We start from the raw sequence: 19,553 nt of genomic DNA, 5'->3' as shown, positions 1-19,553 counted from the left end.
GCTGCGAATCTGTGCTGTTAGGGGACAATGGGAGGCAGATCCCTTGATATTAGGTCAGGATGGAAGTGTTGGAACAAAACATGTTTGGTTAACATATAGCTGCAAAGCATGCTGGGGATTAAGTAAAGGAAAGTAATCATTTACTTTGAGTTTAGTCATTGTGGGCCTTGGGCCGCCGACAAAAGGAACCTCTGGGGCCATCTCCCGGCCTTCTTCCTCTTCCACCGGTAGACTGGTTGGGTTGTCCTCTGCTGAGAGAATTGGGAGTCCAGACGTGGGAGCCTGGGGTATGGACAGAAGTAGCCCACAAGCCTTGGCTGCCCGAAGCACCCCCGGTACCTCCTGGACACGGCCGTACCAGCGCAGTAGGTGGGGGAGATGATGTAGAGTGGCGGCAGCGCGTGCTTGGAGGGAACACTATTAAAGACCAAGAAAAGGATGAAAGGATGAAAGAGAAAGAGGAAAACAACAAGGAAATATTGATTAAGTGACTCGACTGACATGTTACTGCCAGCGAAGCGAGATGCCACGTTCCACCAGAATTCACACATCACGCTGGTGAACACTTGTGCGACAGACTGGCAAAAAAAAAAAAATCTAAACAGAGCTGGCAGGAGGAGAGGGTGAAGAAACAAACAGAGACATGATCTGAGACGAAGCATAAGGGCACAGAGTGTGTGTTTGTGTGTGTTTGGACACAGAGTGGTGCATGGAGGCAGAAGGGGCACTCCGCAGCACGACAAGAGGGTGGAGTGGAAAGGATTCACTGTGGCTGCATGTGTTGTGGACAGTGATGGCCGTTAAGAGGAGACACGCTAGGCTGAGTGTGAAACTGGAAACCACTGGGGCACAGCTGACTACTAAAAGCCTCATTGTGAGAACTTCAGTTCTTTCCCACAGTCGAGGAATAGCTGGAGACAGCTGAAAGGTGAAATGAGACCCACTCCACTGCCAGACAATGCAGCATTCCTGATCAATAACAGCATAAGCCTGAACTTTACAGCTCTCGGTTCGCCGCTGCAGTTGCTACCAAATTCATCACAAACAATGAGGCGTAATGAATATTCAGTGAGCACTTGAGCTTCTAAATTCTTCAAAGATTTTCAAGTAAGGAGTTTGTTTTTTTAGGTCAACATAACAACCTGCCAACTCTGTCAGCTGTTCCCAAAGTAAAGTCAGTAAAATGTATTTCAACCTGCTGCATTTGAATAAAAACCCTCCCCGTACAGTGTTATCAGCCTTTGCCAGGTGGCTCCAGACCACCTTTGAGAGCAAAAACTGTGCCAAGTCTGATGCAGCGAGTCTTCTTAACCCAAGTTTCTGCCTGGCTGGATTTTAAAAAGGGAACTGGGTGTACTACCTGTTCACCCTGACCAGAGTGTCAAAACCACACATCATGCATAATTTGACAAGTCATCATAATAAAAGTATTAAAGAGCCAGCAAATCCATGTAACTGCACGCTCCGGTCTGCATGAAAGCATTCAGTCTGACATCAGCGCCACTTTTGTATGCACTGAGACAAAGCCTTTCCTATCAGCACTTGACTGTTTGTGTAACAGGTGTATTATTGAAAGAGCATTTGTAAAGAAAGTGTGTCAGTGAAATAAAAGCGACAGGCTTAAACTGACAAAAAAAGGGCTAATAAAATTAATTGTGCTTTGATGTGTATGTGCCATTCTTAATTAGACAGTAACAATCAGAATGAGGTTGTTGACACCACTCAAAAATTCATTACATGTCAAAAAGCCCTTACCAGATACTGATAGATGCACGGGAGCAGCACCACATCAGTCAGAGTGAAGTACAGTCCCTCGGCAAACACATGCTCCAACGGAGGCAAATCTGCTGTCTTCACTTTCCTGATCTCAGAGTTCTCTCTGGTGGCTAAAGCTGGTACTGAATCCACAGACAGTTTGGCCAAAGCTGCTCTAAGCTCAAGTCCATCACAGGCCTGAGACGACTGTCCAAGCCCGGACTCGGAGTCCAGGTTCTCTTGGCTTTCAGCAGACTCTTCACGTCTCTGCTCCTGGAGTTTCCGCCTTCGTATTTTGTCATCGTTGTGGACTCTGACAGGCTCCGCGAGCCTTCGCTCAAGAGTGAGAATGGAGAGGGGCACCTGTTGATCATCATTTGCAGGATTCTGGAGATGTTCTTCAACAGCAGAGGGGATTTCAATTTCACACAATCTAGTCCACCGGCTCACCTAAGAGTGAGGAAAACATGGTGTTTGAGGTCTGTCCGTAAATGCACTCAAAATAAAAAGGCTGAAATACAAGTCCTTATCATAGCACTGTGCACAACTTGTGCAGTTGTCAGATATTTTTTTGTAATTAAAAACACAAAAAACATAACTTTGCTACATATTTCCAAAACAAAAAAAGGGGAAAAAAAGTTTTGGTGTCAGAATTTGGTTTTTTCCAGTTTTTGACTTTTTGGCAGTTCCTTTTGTCGTTGTTCCCTTTTGGATTGAAGAGTGAAAGGATCACAAGTGGAATATGTGTATATGTGAAATACATCTAGTTTACCACAGAGTGCTTTAAATTTCATTAGCCAACTGGGAACCACCATTTGCTCAAATCTATTATAAATAACCTTCTGGGACCCTGATGGGGAACAATAGACGGTCAAAGTTGTGAGGTATAAGAGCTTTCCTAGATCTGAAACCATGCAAACTTTACAGCACACTAAGAATTAGTTCATTATTTACTTATAATACTTTTTAAAAGTTGTTAATTGTGTGATTTCTGATGATGATCTCTAAGATTTTGCATTTATTTGGTTTACTTGATTTTGTAGATTTGCAGATGGTCTTTATTTTTTGTTAACCGTCACTTTTTGTAATGACTGAGTTTTGGGGTTTTGTTCGCATTAAGTTGGTTCTGTTTTCCTTTCATTCAAAGATTTAATGGTTCTTTTTGATTTCAGCACATCATTACTTATGGAGAGAGCATTACACTGCTTCACAACAGCTTTCAGTTTGTTCCTGAAGTCACTAAATGGTCAAAGCATGCCTCATTCAGTCATTCACACAAGGTCTTTTTTTCAATGCGTTCTCTACCAAAGTGCTTTCTATCTAACATTCACACACATTCATATTCCAATTACTGCATCGGGAGAGTAACTTGGGGTTCAATTTCTTGCCTAAGGATACTTTGGTTTCAGCTAACTATAACTGATTTGTAACTGTGTGCTTACTTTTAGACATATTTAACCTCCTAAATCCCAAACTCTTCCACAACATGCATTTTTAATTTCTTTTTGATATTTGGGCATATTGGGGCCCGATGAATGTAAAAACAAAGAATTACCAGATTTTTTTTTTCAACCTTATCACTTGTTTATTTTCTTTTGTGCATTTTTGTCGTTTGCTTCCCTTTTTTCCACTAACCTCAGCGCAGGCTTTCAGACAAGTCTTCTTGAAACCCAGCAGAGCCAGTACATCATTTCTGGAGGGGTCAGCTTCGATGGTTTTGTTGATAATATGTCTAAGGACCACTGCCAGTCCTGCCCTGCAGAGCTGCCCTGTCTCATCCAAAACAGCAGGGAGGCGACAGTCCCTAACCAGCTGAGGCAGAGCCTCTGACTGAACATCAGAGGAGTCCAGATGCTCTGGCAGCTGACTTCTCAGAGACTCGGAGCTGCTGGGTTTCTTGAAGACCAGGTAAACTTTAAAAAACTTGCACTCGCAGTAAGAAAGGAGGAACAGGACGATGGAGGTGTGCAGGGGAAGGCGCGGCTCCTCGTTTTGAAAGCAAACTTCTAAATAGAGAGAGGGCTGCTGGTGGTTTTCGGGCTGTTGCTTCATTGTAAATAAAGTCAGCACTGCGGGGTGAAACACATGTGAAGGTTTAAAAAGTAGCCTCGGTAAGATGTTCCGAGGTGGGGTTTGTAAATGGAAAAACAGCTGTATCTAACACGTTAAATGTCACTATGAGTGATACTTACAGCAGCAGTAGCTTCTATAAAACCACGTTGTTGTTATGGTGTGGGCTGCTTCTTCTTCTTCCCCTGTGCTAAAGCTACCACAGCTTCACCTGTTTTCTACTTACGAATAAACAACACACGATGTGTCACTGGAAAAATACATGTAAAACTGTATAATATATTATATGCCCGCTCCATAAAACTGGTTCTTTTAAAAAAAAATTAACTATTCAACGAAGAAGCCGTAATGTGAAATATTCTGGAGTAACACAAGTTGCTTCATAAGGTTCCGCGCTTATATCTTGCGGACATATTTGAGTGTTGCACAGGTTAGAGGAAACGGCTTCTTTGTAGGAAGTGTTGTTCTGCCGTCAGTTTTCCCATGAAATCGAAAAGACCGGATTGAGGAGAGACAAGTTTACGAGAAGCAGAGTGTGAGGTATGGTATTCCAGTTTAACGATTTCATTCGTAAATCCTAATTTCTAACTGACAGCTTCGAGTAACGAGAACTTTTACCGTTGTGGTGCTATTATGGTCCCTTGTGTTGCTGCTAGTCCGGACTGAATATGTTACGCAGCAGCCGAAGTTAATCTTTTTTTAATTTGTGTGAACTTTTAAATATTACACCCGACAGACGGAATTGAGACATTTGGGACTCAATCTACAAACGTGAGAAGGAAGATAATAATAAATATTTGTTTTAACCCACAGAAAAAAAGCACATGACGTATCACAAAACACAAACGCATGTCATTTACCTTGGAAGTCGGTGCTAACAAAAATGGTAAAAAAGCGCAAAATATGATTTATTTCGGTTCTTAGCAAGGTAGAGCCGTTTAGCTATTACTAGCAGTACAACATCGTATTTGTTTTTTAATCTTAAAATGACCGTCGCAGCACATTCATGGGTAGAATCTGACCAGTGCTCTCTGTATGGCTTATTTAGCGAATCATAAATACACAAAAGTGACAGTACAGATTATACATTTTACAGTTTTACTGCTGTTTACGTTCACTGCCGCCATCTTGGATAGTTAACTCGGGGTTGATGGGTCTGTTCCGAGTGGGGAACCTGAGTTGAGGGGATGTTCCAGATTAACTGGAATCAACAGATTGACTGGGAACAAGGAAATTCAGATTTTCGACTTAATCTGGAACGCACCATTAATCCTAGTTTTCCCGGAGATCTGTCGTCTCCCCTTCAAGTGCCCTTCGTTTAGTAATAAAGATGTTTATTGTGACAGAGCTTTTACTCATGGGAAACAGTTTTCACTAAATATTTAAGTCTTACTAAAATATTGACTTGTGCATAATTAATGTTAAGAGCACCAGAAATAGATGCATGATGTTTCAAGGAATCTAAAGAACATGTTACTTAAAGTGTTGTGAAAAGGTATTTGCCCCCTTCCTGAATTGTTCACATTTTTAGCACTTAAGTTTCTGTTCAAGAAACACATTTTAACGATAACATAAATAAATATAAATATCTTATTGTTGAATCATTAACTCTGACCTTAACTGAGGCAAGTGAGACCTGCTGTTCTTTAGTTGTCGTTTTGGGTTCTTTTGTGACCTGGATGATTTTGGTAGGTCGGTCACTCCTGGGAGTGGCTCTCGCAGCGGTTCACTAGAGTCCCAAAGCCTTAGAATTGGCTTTGTGACCCTTTCCAGATTGATAAATGTCTTTGACTTTGTTTCTCTGCTTTTTGTCACTTTCTTTAGATTGCAGTCTGGGCTGATTGTTTTAGCCTACTTCACTTTGTTAAACAGGTTCTATTTAAGGGATTTCTTGATTTAACGTGTCTGACAGTAATCTGGTGGCAACTGCTTTTTCACATGGGGTCAGGTCGATTTGGATAGCCTTTTTCCCTAATAAATGGGGGGGGAAAACCAACAATTTTTTTACTCTTACTATCCTTTGTTGTCCTTAGTTTAACTAAACTTGTTTAACTGCACATGATTTACTCAGTAGAGGGATGTTATTTGTTCCCCGAAGCCCGAAAAACTGTGTTTTCTGATCCTCAGTTTCCATCATGGCTGGACCTGTCAGTTTGGAGTTGGATCCCATCTTTCTAAAGGCACTGAGTTATTTACACTCCAAAAGTAAAGACTCAGCTGAGAAACTGAAAGCTCTCCTTGATGAATCCCTTGCAAGAGGAAGTGACTCATCATACCGTTCATTACAAAAAGTAAGAAACTGGAGACGTACATGTTTATACAGTCTCTTTATGCTGTATCTCATTGTTGTTAAACCTTAATTTCCCTTTCTCAAACTAAAAGTTATTATTATTATTATTATCATTATTATTATTATTGTCATGTGTCCTCAGGACATAGAGGTATCAAAGGGGACTGTGTCAAAAATGACTTTAAGTAAGCAAGACTCCAAGTCTTCAAGTTCTTCATCTTCAAGTAGCAGCAGTGGAAGTAGTAAACCTGAGAAGAGCAAGAAAGACAGTGAGAAGAGACCATCTGAGAAGGTACTGTGTGAATTTTGCAAAACTACTAGAAGATCTCGACAACCTGGTAGTCCAACGCAAAAGGTGTTGCGTTGGACCATACAATCCTTCTTGTAAGGTGAAGTAGTGAAAAAAGGAAAAAAAAGAAGGGAAAACATAAGTAAGTCAAGAACACTCTGCGATTTAAGCAGTCTTTTCTTCATATTTAACATTATTTAATTATTTTGCAGACACTTGATATTCTCTGAGGGTCGTAAACGTGCAGCTAAACGGCTAAAGAGCTTTTCAGGATGGAGAGGTCAATAAGTCGTGACAGGCCAAGTCAAATAGCTGCTCTCACTCCAGCTTAGCAGCATGCCAGATGCCTAACATGAATCTTTCTTTAGTCGGCTGTGTCCTAGTCCTGTTTGGCTCCTGTGAATAAGTATTTGTTTTGGACCTTAAGCACGTGTACTCTCAGGCCAGACAGGCTACCAGGTCTTTTTAAATTTATTTTTAGTTCAGTGCATGGCTGTAGCGGGCAAATTAAAGGGAGCTTCTCTCCTTATACTGAGGGGGGAAAAGGAATGAATAGATATTTTAGTAAAACAATGAACCTTTTTTATGGTGAAAAGTGGAGGAGTAATCAATCAATCAATCAATCAATCAAGGTAGAGAACCAGCTCGGAGTAGGTCAGAGCTGCTTACATGTTAAATAAATTTGAGTTCAGAAATTTCCTGCAAATCTGAGAAGCATACGTATGTACTATTACATAGAAGAGTACTAGTGTTACAGTGAAGTAGATGCAGTTTGAAAATGTTTGTCAGTGATGCCAACATGCCATGTCTAAAATGTGCTCTTTCTGTCTTCCTGAAAAAATAGATCAGGGTTGACTTGGGTGAGGTGGACCCCCCGAAAAAGCCTCGTTTGGAGAAACAGGAGAACCGCTCTTCTCCGATCACTGTGCAGACGAGCAAAGACCTGCTGCCAAACATAAATGATGATGAGACCAGCGCCGATGACTTCGCCATGGAAATGGGCCTGGCTTGTGTGGTTTGCAGGTACATGTTGAATATTTGTAGATATGTTAAATTTTTGAGTTGCTGTCCCAAGTTTAATTTTTTTTTAACCTTTTATTATCATATGCCGAGTAAAGAAACATGTTTTTTCTGTCCCAAAGTGAGCCAATGAAATTCTTGCTTTTCCTGTCCACAACAGATACCAACCTAAAAAAATCCACATACAAAATAGATAAATAGAATAAATGCTAATTACAACAACAGCATATCAGAAATCCAGTAGGATTGTAGCATATGAAAAAAAATTGTACTTGGAACTTTTTCCACTTTTAATTATTGAGATTCATTTTACTCCATCGTCAACCTAAACAGGTAAACGTGTTAGCAAATTATGTGTCCCTGCCATATGTCTTTACTTTCCTGCTGTTTTTATCCCTTAAGACAAATGACCGTGACCATGGGGAACCAGCTGGTCGAGTGCCAAGAATGCCATAACCTGTACCACCAGGACTGCCACAAGCCCCAGGTGACCGACAAAGAAGTCAATGACCCACGGCTTGTGTGGTACTGCGCCCGATGTACCAGGCAAATGAAGCGTATGGTGAGGAAAATAATTTATCTTCCAGTATCAGCTTTGTATTTGGATTCAGCAAGCTTTGTTTGTTTTTAAGTAAAAAGTTGTTTGTTTGTTTTTGTCCACAAGGCCCAGAAACCTCAACAGAAGCCGTCCCCTGCGTCTGCATCTTCAGCACCTGTTGTAAAAGACACACTAGTGAAAAAGACGGAGCTTAAACCCAAAACTGACACAGCCAGCACCTTCCAAGCATTCAAAAGAACAGAAGTGAAGGTATGTGTTAACTCGTTATGGCGTCCATCGACGTGCATTGTTAATGCGAATGTTTATACACAGCCTTTGTGTCGTCTCACGTTCTCCTCCTTCTCAGACAAGCAAAAGTTATGATTTCGCATCTGTAAATTACTTGGGACTGCAAGGGAGAGAACAGCAGTTGCAGTCAGAGTGCAAAGCTGCTGTGAAAGGAAGTCTGCATAAATCCCCGCAGAGGAAAATGAGCAGAAAGTGTAAACTTATTTTCAAGGATCAGCGTTCCAGCACGGTGCCATTTCTCTAGAGGGAATGGGTTTAAAACTTTTCAGAGCGCTTTCACTTAATGGAGTTCACCAAAAAGTTATTTTGATAGCAAACATGATACCCTGTAGTCACAGATTTGATTATGTTAATACTTCTACCGTGAGGTGTAAGAGTTTTCATAGTTTGCAGCAAAAGTATTGCTCAGGCAAGCAGGACGCGGCGCGAGTAGCTGAGGAATCACATTTTTACTTGATATTTAAGAAACTGCAACTGCGCTGTATGTTGTTGTTGTTTTTCCTGCTTATAGGCTTTTATTTTTAATCAGATGCCGTAACAAAGTAGAGGCTGGTAATTTGATGCTTCTGCTTTGCAGTTCACAGACTGATGCAAAGAACCTTTTCTTGCATTTATAGGTCATTTTCATTTTTGTAATCATCTGTTCACCTTCTGCCTCCAGCAAACTTCTTTAATATATGTGCAGTCACATTATAATTGAGTACAAGAAGGTTGAAACTCACAAAAAGTGCCTGCAGAGATTATTGGTAATATATTTACTAACGCACCAGTGACAACGACAATTTTATTTATATAGTACATTTCATTATATTAAAGCTCAGTGTGTTTAATACAGAAAAAGAAGACTTAACACCATAAATCAGTGGAAAATGCTTAAAAGAACAAAAAAAAGAATAACGCATATTAACTGTAGGCCTGTGTGCAGAGAGGTTTTGAGTCCGTTTTTGAATCTGCACACAGATGTAATTGAACTTGAGTCAGCAGGCTGCTTGTTCCCAAGATTAGGACCACAATAATTGAAAGCACCTCAAGCGTACTTGGATCAGATTTTGGGAGCAGTTAAAAGATCACCCAGGAAGTTGATTCTGTTCATCTGGACTTAGCGTTTTCAGTAGGAGAAACGTTTCTGTCACCCATCCAAGTGACTTCTTCGGTCTAAAGAAGTGACCTCTCTGTCACTCAACTCCCAGTGTTTTCGTTGAGTTGCAATCAGGGTTCATTGCTCTGCCAACTTGTCGGGTGGTCAGCTCTGCCGCCAGCAGTCAAATAGCACAAACTCCAGTCATGTCATTGTTACCAAACTGTTGGCCTTGGGTGTCCTAGATAGATGAATGGTCTTTTGGAGTTAGTTAGATAAAGGCATTGTGACTTCTTCCCCAAAATTGTATTTTGAGGCACAGGACTATTCACAATAATCAGTCGGCTCTGACTGTTGGGAACCATAAACACAACCCTGCATGCATTTGGACAACTAGTTTTCTTAACAGAGAAGCTCTTCCTGAATTGGGCCAAAAGTGCATTGATGTGACAAGAATAGGGGTGACCCAAGCACATCATCGATAGACAATGAAGCCTTCAAGTCATGTACAAAAGCGTCAGTTAAAAATGGATTGTATTCAGCTGAATACTGTTTTCCTAACCCTCCTAATTCAAGTGCATAATCTTAGCTATGGTGGCCACTGAAGGACAAATGGGGTTTTTGAAAACTAAAGCTCCAAACTAGGTTCTTCAGGCCCAAGTGGGAGCAACAGGGACTTGTTCTCAAATAATAAAACATAAATGATAATAAAACATGATCCTTCATATCTTGAGAGATATGAAAGAGATGAAAAGAAAATCCAAGTAGTTAGAAGTTTATTATTAGTCAGTATTACACTCTAATAATGACAGTAACCTTTTCCCATGCAGCCACCAGCCACTTCAGCCAATCCCACCAGCAGCAGCTCCTCCTCCTCGGGCAGCGGTCTTACCGGCTGGGCTGCATTTGGCGCCAAAACGAGCCCATCTCTTCCTGCTAGCTCCAAACTAGGTTCCTCAGGCCCAAGTGGGAGCAGCAAGACATTGACAACTCCTTCTGGACAGAAGCCTGTTGGGTTATCTGGGCTAGCTGGAGGAAAGTCGGGGCTTGGGAGTGCAAAGATATCTGGGAGCAGCAATGGAAACGGCTCCAGTCAGGCAAACCTGAAACCGCCTCCACCTCTGACTCTGGGTAAGCAGCCGTTGAATAGGTCATCGAGCGGTGAAGGCCAAAGCAAAGGCAGCTCTTCGTCAGGGGCCGGCTCTCCTAACAGCTCCCAGACTGGAGGCAATGGAGGCAGTAACGGAGGAGGTAATGGAAACAATGGGAATGGGTCAAAGGCTGTACCTGGGGACAAACTACCTACAACCCAAGAGTCCCAGCTTAACGCCATGAAGCGGTTACAAATGGTGAAGAAGAAAGCAGCGCAGAAGAAACTGAAGAAGTGAGTGAGGACTGAGTGAAAGGAGGAAGAGTTGTGAGGAAAGGGGAAAATAAATGTTCAAAGAGGGTCGATTGAGTGCCAGAGCATTACGTTTCTATTTCAAGAGCAGTTGTACATCAAGTAACACCATTGAGTTAAATACTTGAATTTCACTTTGTTTAAATGCTGCTAGACTCGTGTGCCTCATCCTGTCCTTACAAATCTAACCAGTGAAAAAAGTGTCATGTCACTTTTTATCAGTTAGTGTCATTAAATATCCTGTTCTTACATTCTGTCTCAATTCAGTCATTCAGTTTTATTGGGAGAAATAGAGAATGGAGAATAAACCAGAACAGCAATAACCACAGAGGCAGTTTTTATTCATAACGTTATCAACGACTTTGAACGTATTTCTTCATTTCAGGGCAAACGGTGAATAAAACTTCATATAAATCATTTCACATAAAACATATACTCTATCTATAAATCACGTCATATATTTTTATATATAAAAATTTACTTCATTAATAAATCACTTCATTATTCATATGAACTCGACAACACTGAAGTATAAAAAGTGCTCAGCACAGTGCTCTGTGCTTTTATAATTCTCCACATTCATCACAGATCACTGGTCAAGCTCCATTAGTGAGCTCTCTTGTTATCTTCTGAAGGCCAAGCAGGTTCAACATCAACACTATGGTATGATAATAATATCTGTTGGGATGCTCGCCAAGCAGAAATGTAGCTTGGTTCAATTACATTTTGTTAAAACGGTAAACTGATGCTCAGAATTGGGTGTTTTAGGCGTAGGACATCCTGCCGAGGTAGTTGGCCGGGACGTATCCTTTTTGTCCGTTAGCCTCAGCCAACCACCACTCCTTGTTACCTCCCAGGTCACAGAATTGAAGGATGCGAACGTGCTGGTGCTCCTGCAGGGTCAGTTCCTGTTCGCATCGGGCTTGAAATGCATACACGGCGTAATACTGTGGAAACAGACCCAGTTTAGGTGTGAGCAAAGGCAGATGCAATTATCGCTTTTAAAATGTGTTAAAAGCAAAAAGCTAAGATTCAATCCAAAAACTTAAAACAAAAGGCATCATGAAGGAATATGTAGGCACTCCTGTTAATCCAGAAGGTGGCAGTGTTAAGCTTCCTGGCAAAACACAGCAGTAACACCAATACTGATTCTCACTCGCTGCGATCCATTAACCTATGTCAGTTTTTATTTATAATCTTTTATGTATTTCAAGACCTTTTAACTTGATGATGATCAGAGATGTATTTCAGTCAAAGGCCCCAAGGACGAACCCTACGAGTGCTGCTGAGTGACCGCAATCTCACCATGTAATGCTATTTTAAAAACAATTAAATTTAATGTCAGCAGACAGGGTGAAGCCATTAGACGTGATTTTAGAGTGACTCATCTTCTGCTGATCGAGTCTATATACCTGCGGTCCTCGTTTACATACGCGCTGCAATAACCCATAATTCACAGCTGTGGCTCGGGTAAACCATTAAAGTTATTATTGGCTGAGCCTTTTTTTTTTCATCAGTTTTTTAAGGTCTATGTGATGTGTGTTTTGTTTTTGTTGTTGTTGTTTTATTTCTGACCTTGAATTTCAGTCTTCTTCTTTTTTCTTTTTTCTTTTTTTCTTAACTTCAGTGTATACAGCCACTCTGACCTTAACTGTTAGGTTATCCTCTATGGAGCTAAGTAGTGCGATATGTTAATATGACACTGAGAGCAGTACTGATCAGCTGGCAGACCACCACACACACCTGCTGAGCCTCCGAGTCCACAGTGTCCTCCGTGTCCTCAGTGCTCTCCAGCTCCCCCTGCAGGCCCGAGAGAATTGAGCAACTGTCAGTGGCGCTGAGCTTGAAGCTGCGCAGGCTGCTGCTGCCGCTTCCTGACACGAACAGACTCAGGTCATCAAAGTCCTCATCCACCGTAGCAGGTGGTTGCTGCTGGGGCTGCTCTTTGGCCATCTGGCCTGCTCGCTGCGAGTCCCTCAGAGGGTTGTACTGCTTCAGGAAGGTGGAGTAGACATAGCCTTGCATACCTGACAAGGGACACAGAGATAGTTTGTCAGGTTCACTAAAATTAAGCTTCTTTTTTTTTTTTTTTAAATAAAGCTTAAAAGAAAAAAGCTTAATCTCTCTTTATATGTAGCCCTGCAGATTATTATGGATGTTATAGAAAAATATCAATATGGCATCTTCTGCCAGAAACTTAATCTTTTAAAGCCACTGTTATTTTTTTCATTTGTCTTTCATTCATATTTTTTGATTGGCACAAGAAAATAATCCATTCAAATCACAATGGTCAATGGTAACTTTTTTCGGATCAAATGGGATCAAAGCAGCAATCTTAGAGATGTATGACAGTGAGTGTTAAGGGGCTTCATCCAGAGGCCACAGAGCACTTGCTTACACAAGTCTCGAATCCAGTTCCAGTGAGTTACTGAAGAGTGTGTAAATATGAGGCCCGCATATTCATAGTGTTGATATCAACAGAAGGAAGAACAACAACTTCCTGGGAATGCTTGTTATCCCTGAGGAAAAGACAAGCCTGTGAAGAATGTACTTTACGCCAAGAAACATACACACACTATTTTTTTTCTAGTGTTCTTAAAAAAGAACTTGTTATTTCAGAGTACAAAGATGAGCACCAGTGATATCTCTTCATCCTTGTCTCTGAATCCCCGGGGGAAAAGTCTTTGTACTCTAAGTAACACTGCATACAACTGCGTACAGCAGTTTGTTCCAAGCAAGATGCTGGGATCTCAGGTGCCTCTATGAGACGCAAAGCAGAGATAGAGACAAGCTATGGAGCCGGCATTGTTGTGAGGCAACGATCTCCAGAGGCAACCAGCAACCATGACATCACAGGAGCTCCTGGGACAAATTCTCATCTGCTGACTTATCAAGGCCAGAAAGTAAAGTTTGGTGTGAGTGTTTTCACAGAGAAAAATGCATTAGATAAAACCTGTGGCACCCATACTTGCAGATGATCCAGTGTGATAACTTAATCCACGGTGTGTGTCTTACTAACAGTACTACACGCGCACACACACACACACTTGCCTCCAGTGTGTACCAGCCAGCGGCTGCTGCTGCCCATCGGATCTGTGTCCTCAATCAGAGCTACCAGCTCTCCCTCCAGCAGGCTCAGGTCCTGCTCCTGGCAGCCATTGCACTTCCTCTTCAACTGGTACAGTCGGTTCACTGGGTATTCTGCCAGCAGCCAGGCACGCTGTTCCTCGGTCTGATGCTGCACCTCCGGCACCTGAAGGACAGCACAACACAAAGAAGTGTTGCCGTAAATATTTGAAGCGGGTATGTGGTGTGCAGGTTTACGTAGGAGTGTTAGGTAACAGTACACAAGGGTAATCTAGGGAGGGTGAATGGTAATATGATCCTGGAGCTAGGACGTTCAAACACATCTATTCACGTGCTCAAGAAAAAGAGCCTTCTAATATAGGTGCAGATGTTTTAGTGTATATGCGTATGCAGACCAATGAGCATGCCAATATACAGTACTGTGCAAAAGTCTTGAGCCTCCACAGTGTTTTACTGATGGCTGTATCTCTCTCATGACCTCTGTACGTATTGTAACATTTGGATACTTCCCCCAATAAGACTAATTGTTACTGATTTTTAGCCCAATTCTTATGTAATTTAGAATACCTCAGCCTTTTTTCCCTGTTTCCCTTCTGTAAGAATGGCTTCTTGGCATCCATTTCTTAAGGACATGACTTTCACTGACTTTTTTTTAGTCCTGTCACTTCTTCTATTGTATTCTATTTGTTTAATTTCCTCAAGTTTTTGGGGATACAGTGCACACCATCCCAAGATATGCCAAGTTTTGGGCTAATAGTTTTTGGAAATCACCTTGTTGGTGCAAAAATACCATTTTATGCCTGTAAAACTGTGCTACATTTGACAATTTCATAGAGTTGGCTAAAGAAATGGGAACTAATGATGTGTTTTTGTGAAAGACTGCTAATAAAAAAGTGCCAAAACATAACATTTAGATCTGGTAACAGACACAACGCTGGTGCATCCTTTTACTTGTTTTGTTTTTTATGCTTGAATGACGCAAAGTTCAGTCTTTGCTGAGTAAACATGCAAAAAATAAAAGATCGGGTACAAGAACTACACTCAAATTGAAATAGCAGGGAAAAAGGGAAAAAGCAGCCAATGCCCAAAGAAAACCGTTGAAAGACCGTAAGAAGCCTGGAGAACTTTTGCTCAAGAGCACTTTAAAAAGAAGAAAGTCTGGTCTTCTGAAGCAAATTATAGAGAAATGATGGTTGGGTCAACACACTTGCACAATCCTGCAAATGAGACTGATGCCTATCTCCTGAATCAAGTACTTAGCTTCATCATAGCCTGGGATCTGTGATGCGTATAACTGAGCATTTATGCCTTGCGACTGATTTTGTCAGAGTTTGGAAAAACAAAGGTCTTTTTGAATTTTCTCAAAACTGAAGACTATGTGGCACATTTGTTTTAACCTGTGATCAGTGACGAATGGAAAAATCCTCAGACCAGAGGTTTTAAAATCACACACTTGAGGCTTTACGTAAAGGTGAGATTAGTCTGTTCAGCTTTCTTACCGCAGTTTTCCTGTCTCGTTTTTCAAAGCTGACTTTTCGCTCCATTAACTTCTGTGCATTGTCCTTGACAAAAGTCAGATTATTCAGCTCATCCATGATGCTGTTCTGGACCTCAGCAATGTTTGACAGCGGAGGCTGAAAAGGCAAACATAACACAGGTTAAATTATTGTTCTTTTTATTTTAAAAAAAAAACCTTTAAAGTCTTCCAAATGGGATATTTGTAGATGTATCCTTACTGGTAGCTGGTGCACTGATGGAGCACCCATCAGTGCATTATTCATCAGCCCTCTAAGTAGCGCCACTAGAAACACCACACTGTTAGTCAGGATAGTGTATGCAGCTGTGTTGAACCTCTGCAGTTCTTCCACTAGCAAAGCATTGAGAGCTTCGTAGTCTCTCTTGGCTGGACCTGGTGGGTCTTCTGATGCCGGTGAAAGAGAGGAAGAAGTGGTGGAAGAAGAGGATGAAAAAGAGGAAGAGCGCTCCAGGCGACTGCAGTAATCTAGTAATTTGTCATAGCGTTTTTGGATGAGCTTCTGAGGGGCTGTGAACATGCCGTGCAGAGAGGAGAGGGGGGTGAGCACCAAGTGCTCCAAATTGTCTCTCTGGGGGAAAAACATGGCAAAAGGAAAGAAATGAAGATTAGTTTGTGTAGCTTATAACATACTTATTTAATTTGTACATTTAAACAGTTTTGTTTTGTGAGCATCTCCTTAAAAATAAAAAGAGAGAGATCTTTTTGCAAAATCTTTTTCTATGACGCATCTTTGAGGTCCAGCAGTTTTCTCTAAGTGGAGATGAAGAGTGTACTTTGACACTGGCACAGAATATCATGCAGTGAGACAAATATAAAAGCAAACTGGAAACATTTTTGCACTGAAGGACAACAAATAGCACACTTACAAAGACCTTATAGGGATCGTAGCCATTGTCGTGGACCAAACCATTGCCATCATTTTTGTTTGAATCCTTGACTATGTTCTTCACATCCTGCACACTCTGAACAGCTACAGACACCATCTCCTGCAGGAAACATGGAAAAACAAACCTTAAAATAAGCCAAATTATATATTATGCATATTTTGCAAAAGAAAATGGTCAAACATGTACTTACCTGAGTGTACTGCAGGTAACATTGAACGTTTTTGACCAGTTGCCTCGCAGCTTTCTCTAAACTCCTGAAAAGCTTCTCCTCTCTGTCAAACACTTCATCTCTCACCTACGGAAATAACGCATCACTTACACATAAACATACTAATAGCCAGTTATTCCTCTGTATAGCTCATATTAGCTATAAAGAGTGGAGAATGAACTGGAAAATGTTTGCTGTCACTTTGTTTTACCTGTGTATCAGCACCCGCGAGGATTTTGAGATAACCGGCAAACCTGTCTCCCTTCTTCCTGATGGAGTGGATGTTAAACTTGTTTAATTTTCCCCTCAGTGTGCCGTCATCCTCCAACCTCTTGTACTTCATAACTGAGAATCAACAAAAAGCCGGGGAACAGGTCAGATCAGATTTGGTATAGATATATTTGGTATGGATCGTGTATAAAACACACATACACAAAATAAATTTGCAGTTTTGCTAAAGCCGTTCATATAGATGCATTTTTTTACAAACAGACATTATGAATAAAAATTGCCTCACGTATGTCAGTGTGAATGAAATCTCACCTATGTCCTTGCGTCTTTTAAATTCATTGATGTTAATATTTATGATCTTGGCAGCTGTGAATGCCTCCTGCGTCGGCTGATAGTCGGTGTGGTCTTCAGGCGTGGCGTGCCACAGCTCCCCAAGAAGCAATGGGTACTTCATGATCCTCTGAACGGGTTTGATGAGCAGTGAACCCATATCCAACAAATTAGGTTTCCCTCTGTGCACATGTGCATAATAGCCAATAATCAGCTATCAAAGCTAAAGTAATAACAAAAAATACATAGTGCAAAAATTCTGCCAGTAACTACACTTACTCTTTATCATAGATTTTCCTGAAAGGAAAAGAAAGAAGATTACAAACAGAAAAGGATAATTTTTGGAATACATAATAATAAACATAAAAAAAAAAAATAAAGGTGAAAATCATTTAGAGAAAGTGGCTTAACTTACTTCAGTGCTAATACACATGTGGTAAAATGTTGCTTGATTTCTTCATCTTTCTCATAGGATTTGAGGGATGCGTTAGCCTCATCATGATGGTAACAGTAAATCTTATATACATCTTCTAAAGCTGCCTTTGCCTGGATAAATACGTCTCCTTTAAATTAAAATGGGAGACAACATGTTTCATTTACTACTGATGTGACCAGCAACAATCGCCAAAGACAAAACTGCTTCAGTCAGACAGCTTGTCAGTCACTCAGAAACTAGACTAGCGTTACCTATGACAACGGCTTCTGGATCAGGGTCAGCCATGGCCTCGTGCAGTCTGTGAAGGAGTGCTGCAGAGACCTCACACACCGTCTCCATGTTGGTGAACAGTCGATCCACATCCACAACCTGCAACCCAGCAGACTCAAAATGTACAAGTGCATTTTCTACCCACACGTCAGTTAAACTGAGTATTGTTAAACCAAAGGTTGATGTTATTTAAATGACCAGGCTTTGCTTTGTTTTGACATTTAAGCAGAGATTCATGACCTTCTATCAAATGCTCAGCGTATAGTTTAAGAATTTGAGGTTTACATTGGCACTGATTTTCATTGTTGTTGTCGCATACACCAGACAGGTTTTTTGGTATACCTTGCTAATATCCCCTTTAGCCTTAATAATGTGTTTTATTCTTTTTGGCGTAGATTCTACAAGGTGCTGGAAACATTCATAATGACATGATCATAAGATGGATGCACTGTTGTCATAAATTGGTAGACACTGAGGTAGGTTGTGGTGTTTAAACAATGCTCAATTGGTAGTAAGGAGCCCAAAGTGAGCCAAAGTATTTCCCCCACACTGATATCACAACCACCAACCTGAACCACTGAAACAATGCAGGATATATCCATGCTTTCATGTTATTTACACCTAATTCTTACTCTATCATCTGAATATCGCAGCAGAAATTGACACTCATTTCGTCTATTGAAAATAGTTTTAGTTGACACCCAGTGTGGTCTTCTGATGCTGCAGCCCATTTGCTCTAAGGTTGAATGCGCTGTGCATTCAGAGATGCTCTTCTTGGTTGTAATGAGTGGTTATGTGAGTTATCGATGCGTTCCAGTCAGCTGAGAGCAGACTGGCCATTCTCTGGCCATGTTATTTACTCAAAACTGCTGTTCACTGAAAATATTTTGTTTTTGGGACAAGTCTAAGTTAACCCTAGAGATGGTTGTGTGGGGAAATCCCAATAGATCAGCAGTTTTTGAATTACTCAGACCAGGCCTGCTACTGGCACCAACAACCATGCCACAATCAAAGTCTCTTAAATCACTTTTTTTCTCTATCCTGATTCTCCATATCTCATGTCTAAACACACTGAATTCCTGCCATTTGATTGGCTGATTAGCTATATGCCTGAGCAAGGACTTAAACAGGTGTGCCTAACAAAGCGGCCAATGAGCGTATATGGATATCTGTCAGCGGTAAGGTTACAAGAGATTTCAGTGAGGATCGTGAAAAGCACCTACCATGAGATTTCGCAGAGGCTGCACCACTTCTCTGATGCACAGCTCCATGTCAGTGAGGAAGTCCTTTTCAGTCTGAACAATTTCCTGAATGACTTTTGCCCTGCGCTTCATCTTCCTCGCACGCAACTCCTCTGGGTCAACGGCCGGAGATGGGATTGGGGACAGACCACGTGGTGTCATTTTCTCTAAAAGTAAAAGACAGTCAAACGTTAAAAATTCGAAAGGTTTTTATTTGACATCACAATCGTAGGATCTGTCCTAATGAGTCACACAGATTATACAACATTAATGAGCTAATTTTATATGTTTTCTACCATTTTAAGCCATCTATGTGACATTTTCTAAAATCTGGGTAAATACCCTGGCGCCATAAGCTGTGCGATGCTTTGAAAAAACTGTAACACATCCTCTTGATGCCTAAGCAGCATTCTTTATTTCACAGTGATCTAATTATTTTGACTTGAATGCCAAGAGACTTCACTTAACATGCCAGTCAGGCTGACTTCTCCTTTTTTTTTAACTGCTCTGCTGCCTAATCAGTCTGTGGCTGCTCTGTGCTTTGCATGGCAGGCAGGAGTGTCTGCTCAGGGAAG

At 41.2% G+C, this 19,553-nt stretch overlaps 3 protein-coding genes across 5 annotated transcripts in view; 1 reads left to right on the top strand and 2 right to left on the bottom strand.

Moving 5' to 3' along the window:
- The window catches only part of gstcd (glutathione S-transferase, C-terminal domain containing), a 55,609-nt gene extending 50,811 nt beyond the window's left edge, over positions 1 to 4,798 (bottom strand). Inside the window, exons 1-5 of one of the 2 annotated variants that reach the window (XM_005726845.1) lie at positions 4,686 to 4,798; positions 3,948 to 4,043; positions 3,391 to 3,824; positions 1,756 to 2,205; positions 145 to 417 (exon numbers count right to left, since the gene is read on the bottom strand). In XM_005726845.1, coding sequence (XP_005726902.1) covers positions 145 to 417; positions 1,756 to 2,205; positions 3,391 to 3,807 — 1,140 coding nt within the window. In that variant the 5' untranslated portion in view covers positions 3,808 to 3,824; positions 3,948 to 4,043; positions 4,686 to 4,798. Of the gene's footprint in view, positions 1 to 144; positions 418 to 1,755; positions 2,206 to 3,390; positions 3,825 to 3,947; positions 4,124 to 4,685 lie in introns of those variants that run through there. The other variant, XM_013909287.1, reaches the window with a different exon arrangement.
- On the top strand, positions 3,601 to 11,002 carry ints12 (integrator complex subunit 12). Of its 2 annotated transcripts, none has more exons than XM_005726848.1 (7): positions 3,601 to 3,663; positions 5,953 to 6,116; positions 6,258 to 6,407; positions 7,249 to 7,427; positions 7,827 to 7,986; positions 8,089 to 8,232; positions 10,180 to 11,002. In XM_005726848.1, exons 2-7 carry the CDS (start codon positions 5,961 to 5,963, stop codon positions 10,735 to 10,737), a joined length of 1,347 nt encoding a protein of 448 aa, XP_005726905.1. In that variant the 5' UTR covers positions 3,601 to 3,663; positions 5,953 to 5,960; the 3' UTR covers positions 10,738 to 11,002. The 2 variants fall into 2 exon arrangements, with proteins under 2 accessions (XP_005726905.1, XP_005726904.1); XM_005726847.2 differs by lacking the exon at positions 3,601 to 3,663 and adding an exon at positions 4,212 to 4,365.
- A 79-nt stretch (positions 11,003 to 11,081) lies between these two features.
- The window catches only part of arhgef38 (Rho guanine nucleotide exchange factor (GEF) 38), an 11,615-nt gene continuing 3,143 nt past the window's right edge, over positions 11,082 to 19,553 (bottom strand). Inside the window, exons 2-14 of the mRNA XM_005726843.1 lie at positions 18,961 to 19,145; positions 17,719 to 17,836; positions 17,447 to 17,594; positions 17,311 to 17,328; positions 17,014 to 17,213; positions 16,682 to 16,815; positions 16,453 to 16,557; positions 16,242 to 16,361; positions 15,575 to 15,943; positions 15,338 to 15,472; positions 13,803 to 14,004; positions 12,495 to 12,778; positions 11,082 to 11,698 (exon numbers count right to left, since the gene is read on the bottom strand). Coding sequence (XP_005726900.1) covers positions 11,516 to 11,698; positions 12,495 to 12,778; positions 13,803 to 14,004; positions 15,338 to 15,472; positions 15,575 to 15,943; positions 16,242 to 16,361; positions 16,453 to 16,557; positions 16,682 to 16,815; positions 17,014 to 17,213; positions 17,311 to 17,328; positions 17,447 to 17,594; positions 17,719 to 17,836; positions 18,961 to 19,145 — 2,201 coding nt within the window. The 3' untranslated portion in view covers positions 11,082 to 11,515. The remainder of the gene's footprint in view (positions 11,699 to 12,494; positions 12,779 to 13,802; positions 14,005 to 15,337; positions 15,473 to 15,574; positions 15,944 to 16,241; positions 16,362 to 16,452; positions 16,558 to 16,681; positions 16,816 to 17,013; positions 17,214 to 17,310; positions 17,329 to 17,446; positions 17,595 to 17,718; positions 17,837 to 18,960; positions 19,146 to 19,553) is intronic.

Source organism: Pundamilia nyererei, unplaced genomic scaffold (genome assembly GCF_000239375.1).
Source record: "Pundamilia nyererei isolate P.nyererei 1_Seehausen unplaced genomic scaffold, PunNye1.0 scaffold00022, whole genome shotgun sequence".
NCBI classification, from domain to species: Eukaryota; Metazoa; Chordata; class Actinopteri; order Cichliformes; family Cichlidae; genus Pundamilia; species Pundamilia nyererei.
This window is presented reverse-complemented; position numbering and strand designations above follow the sequence as displayed.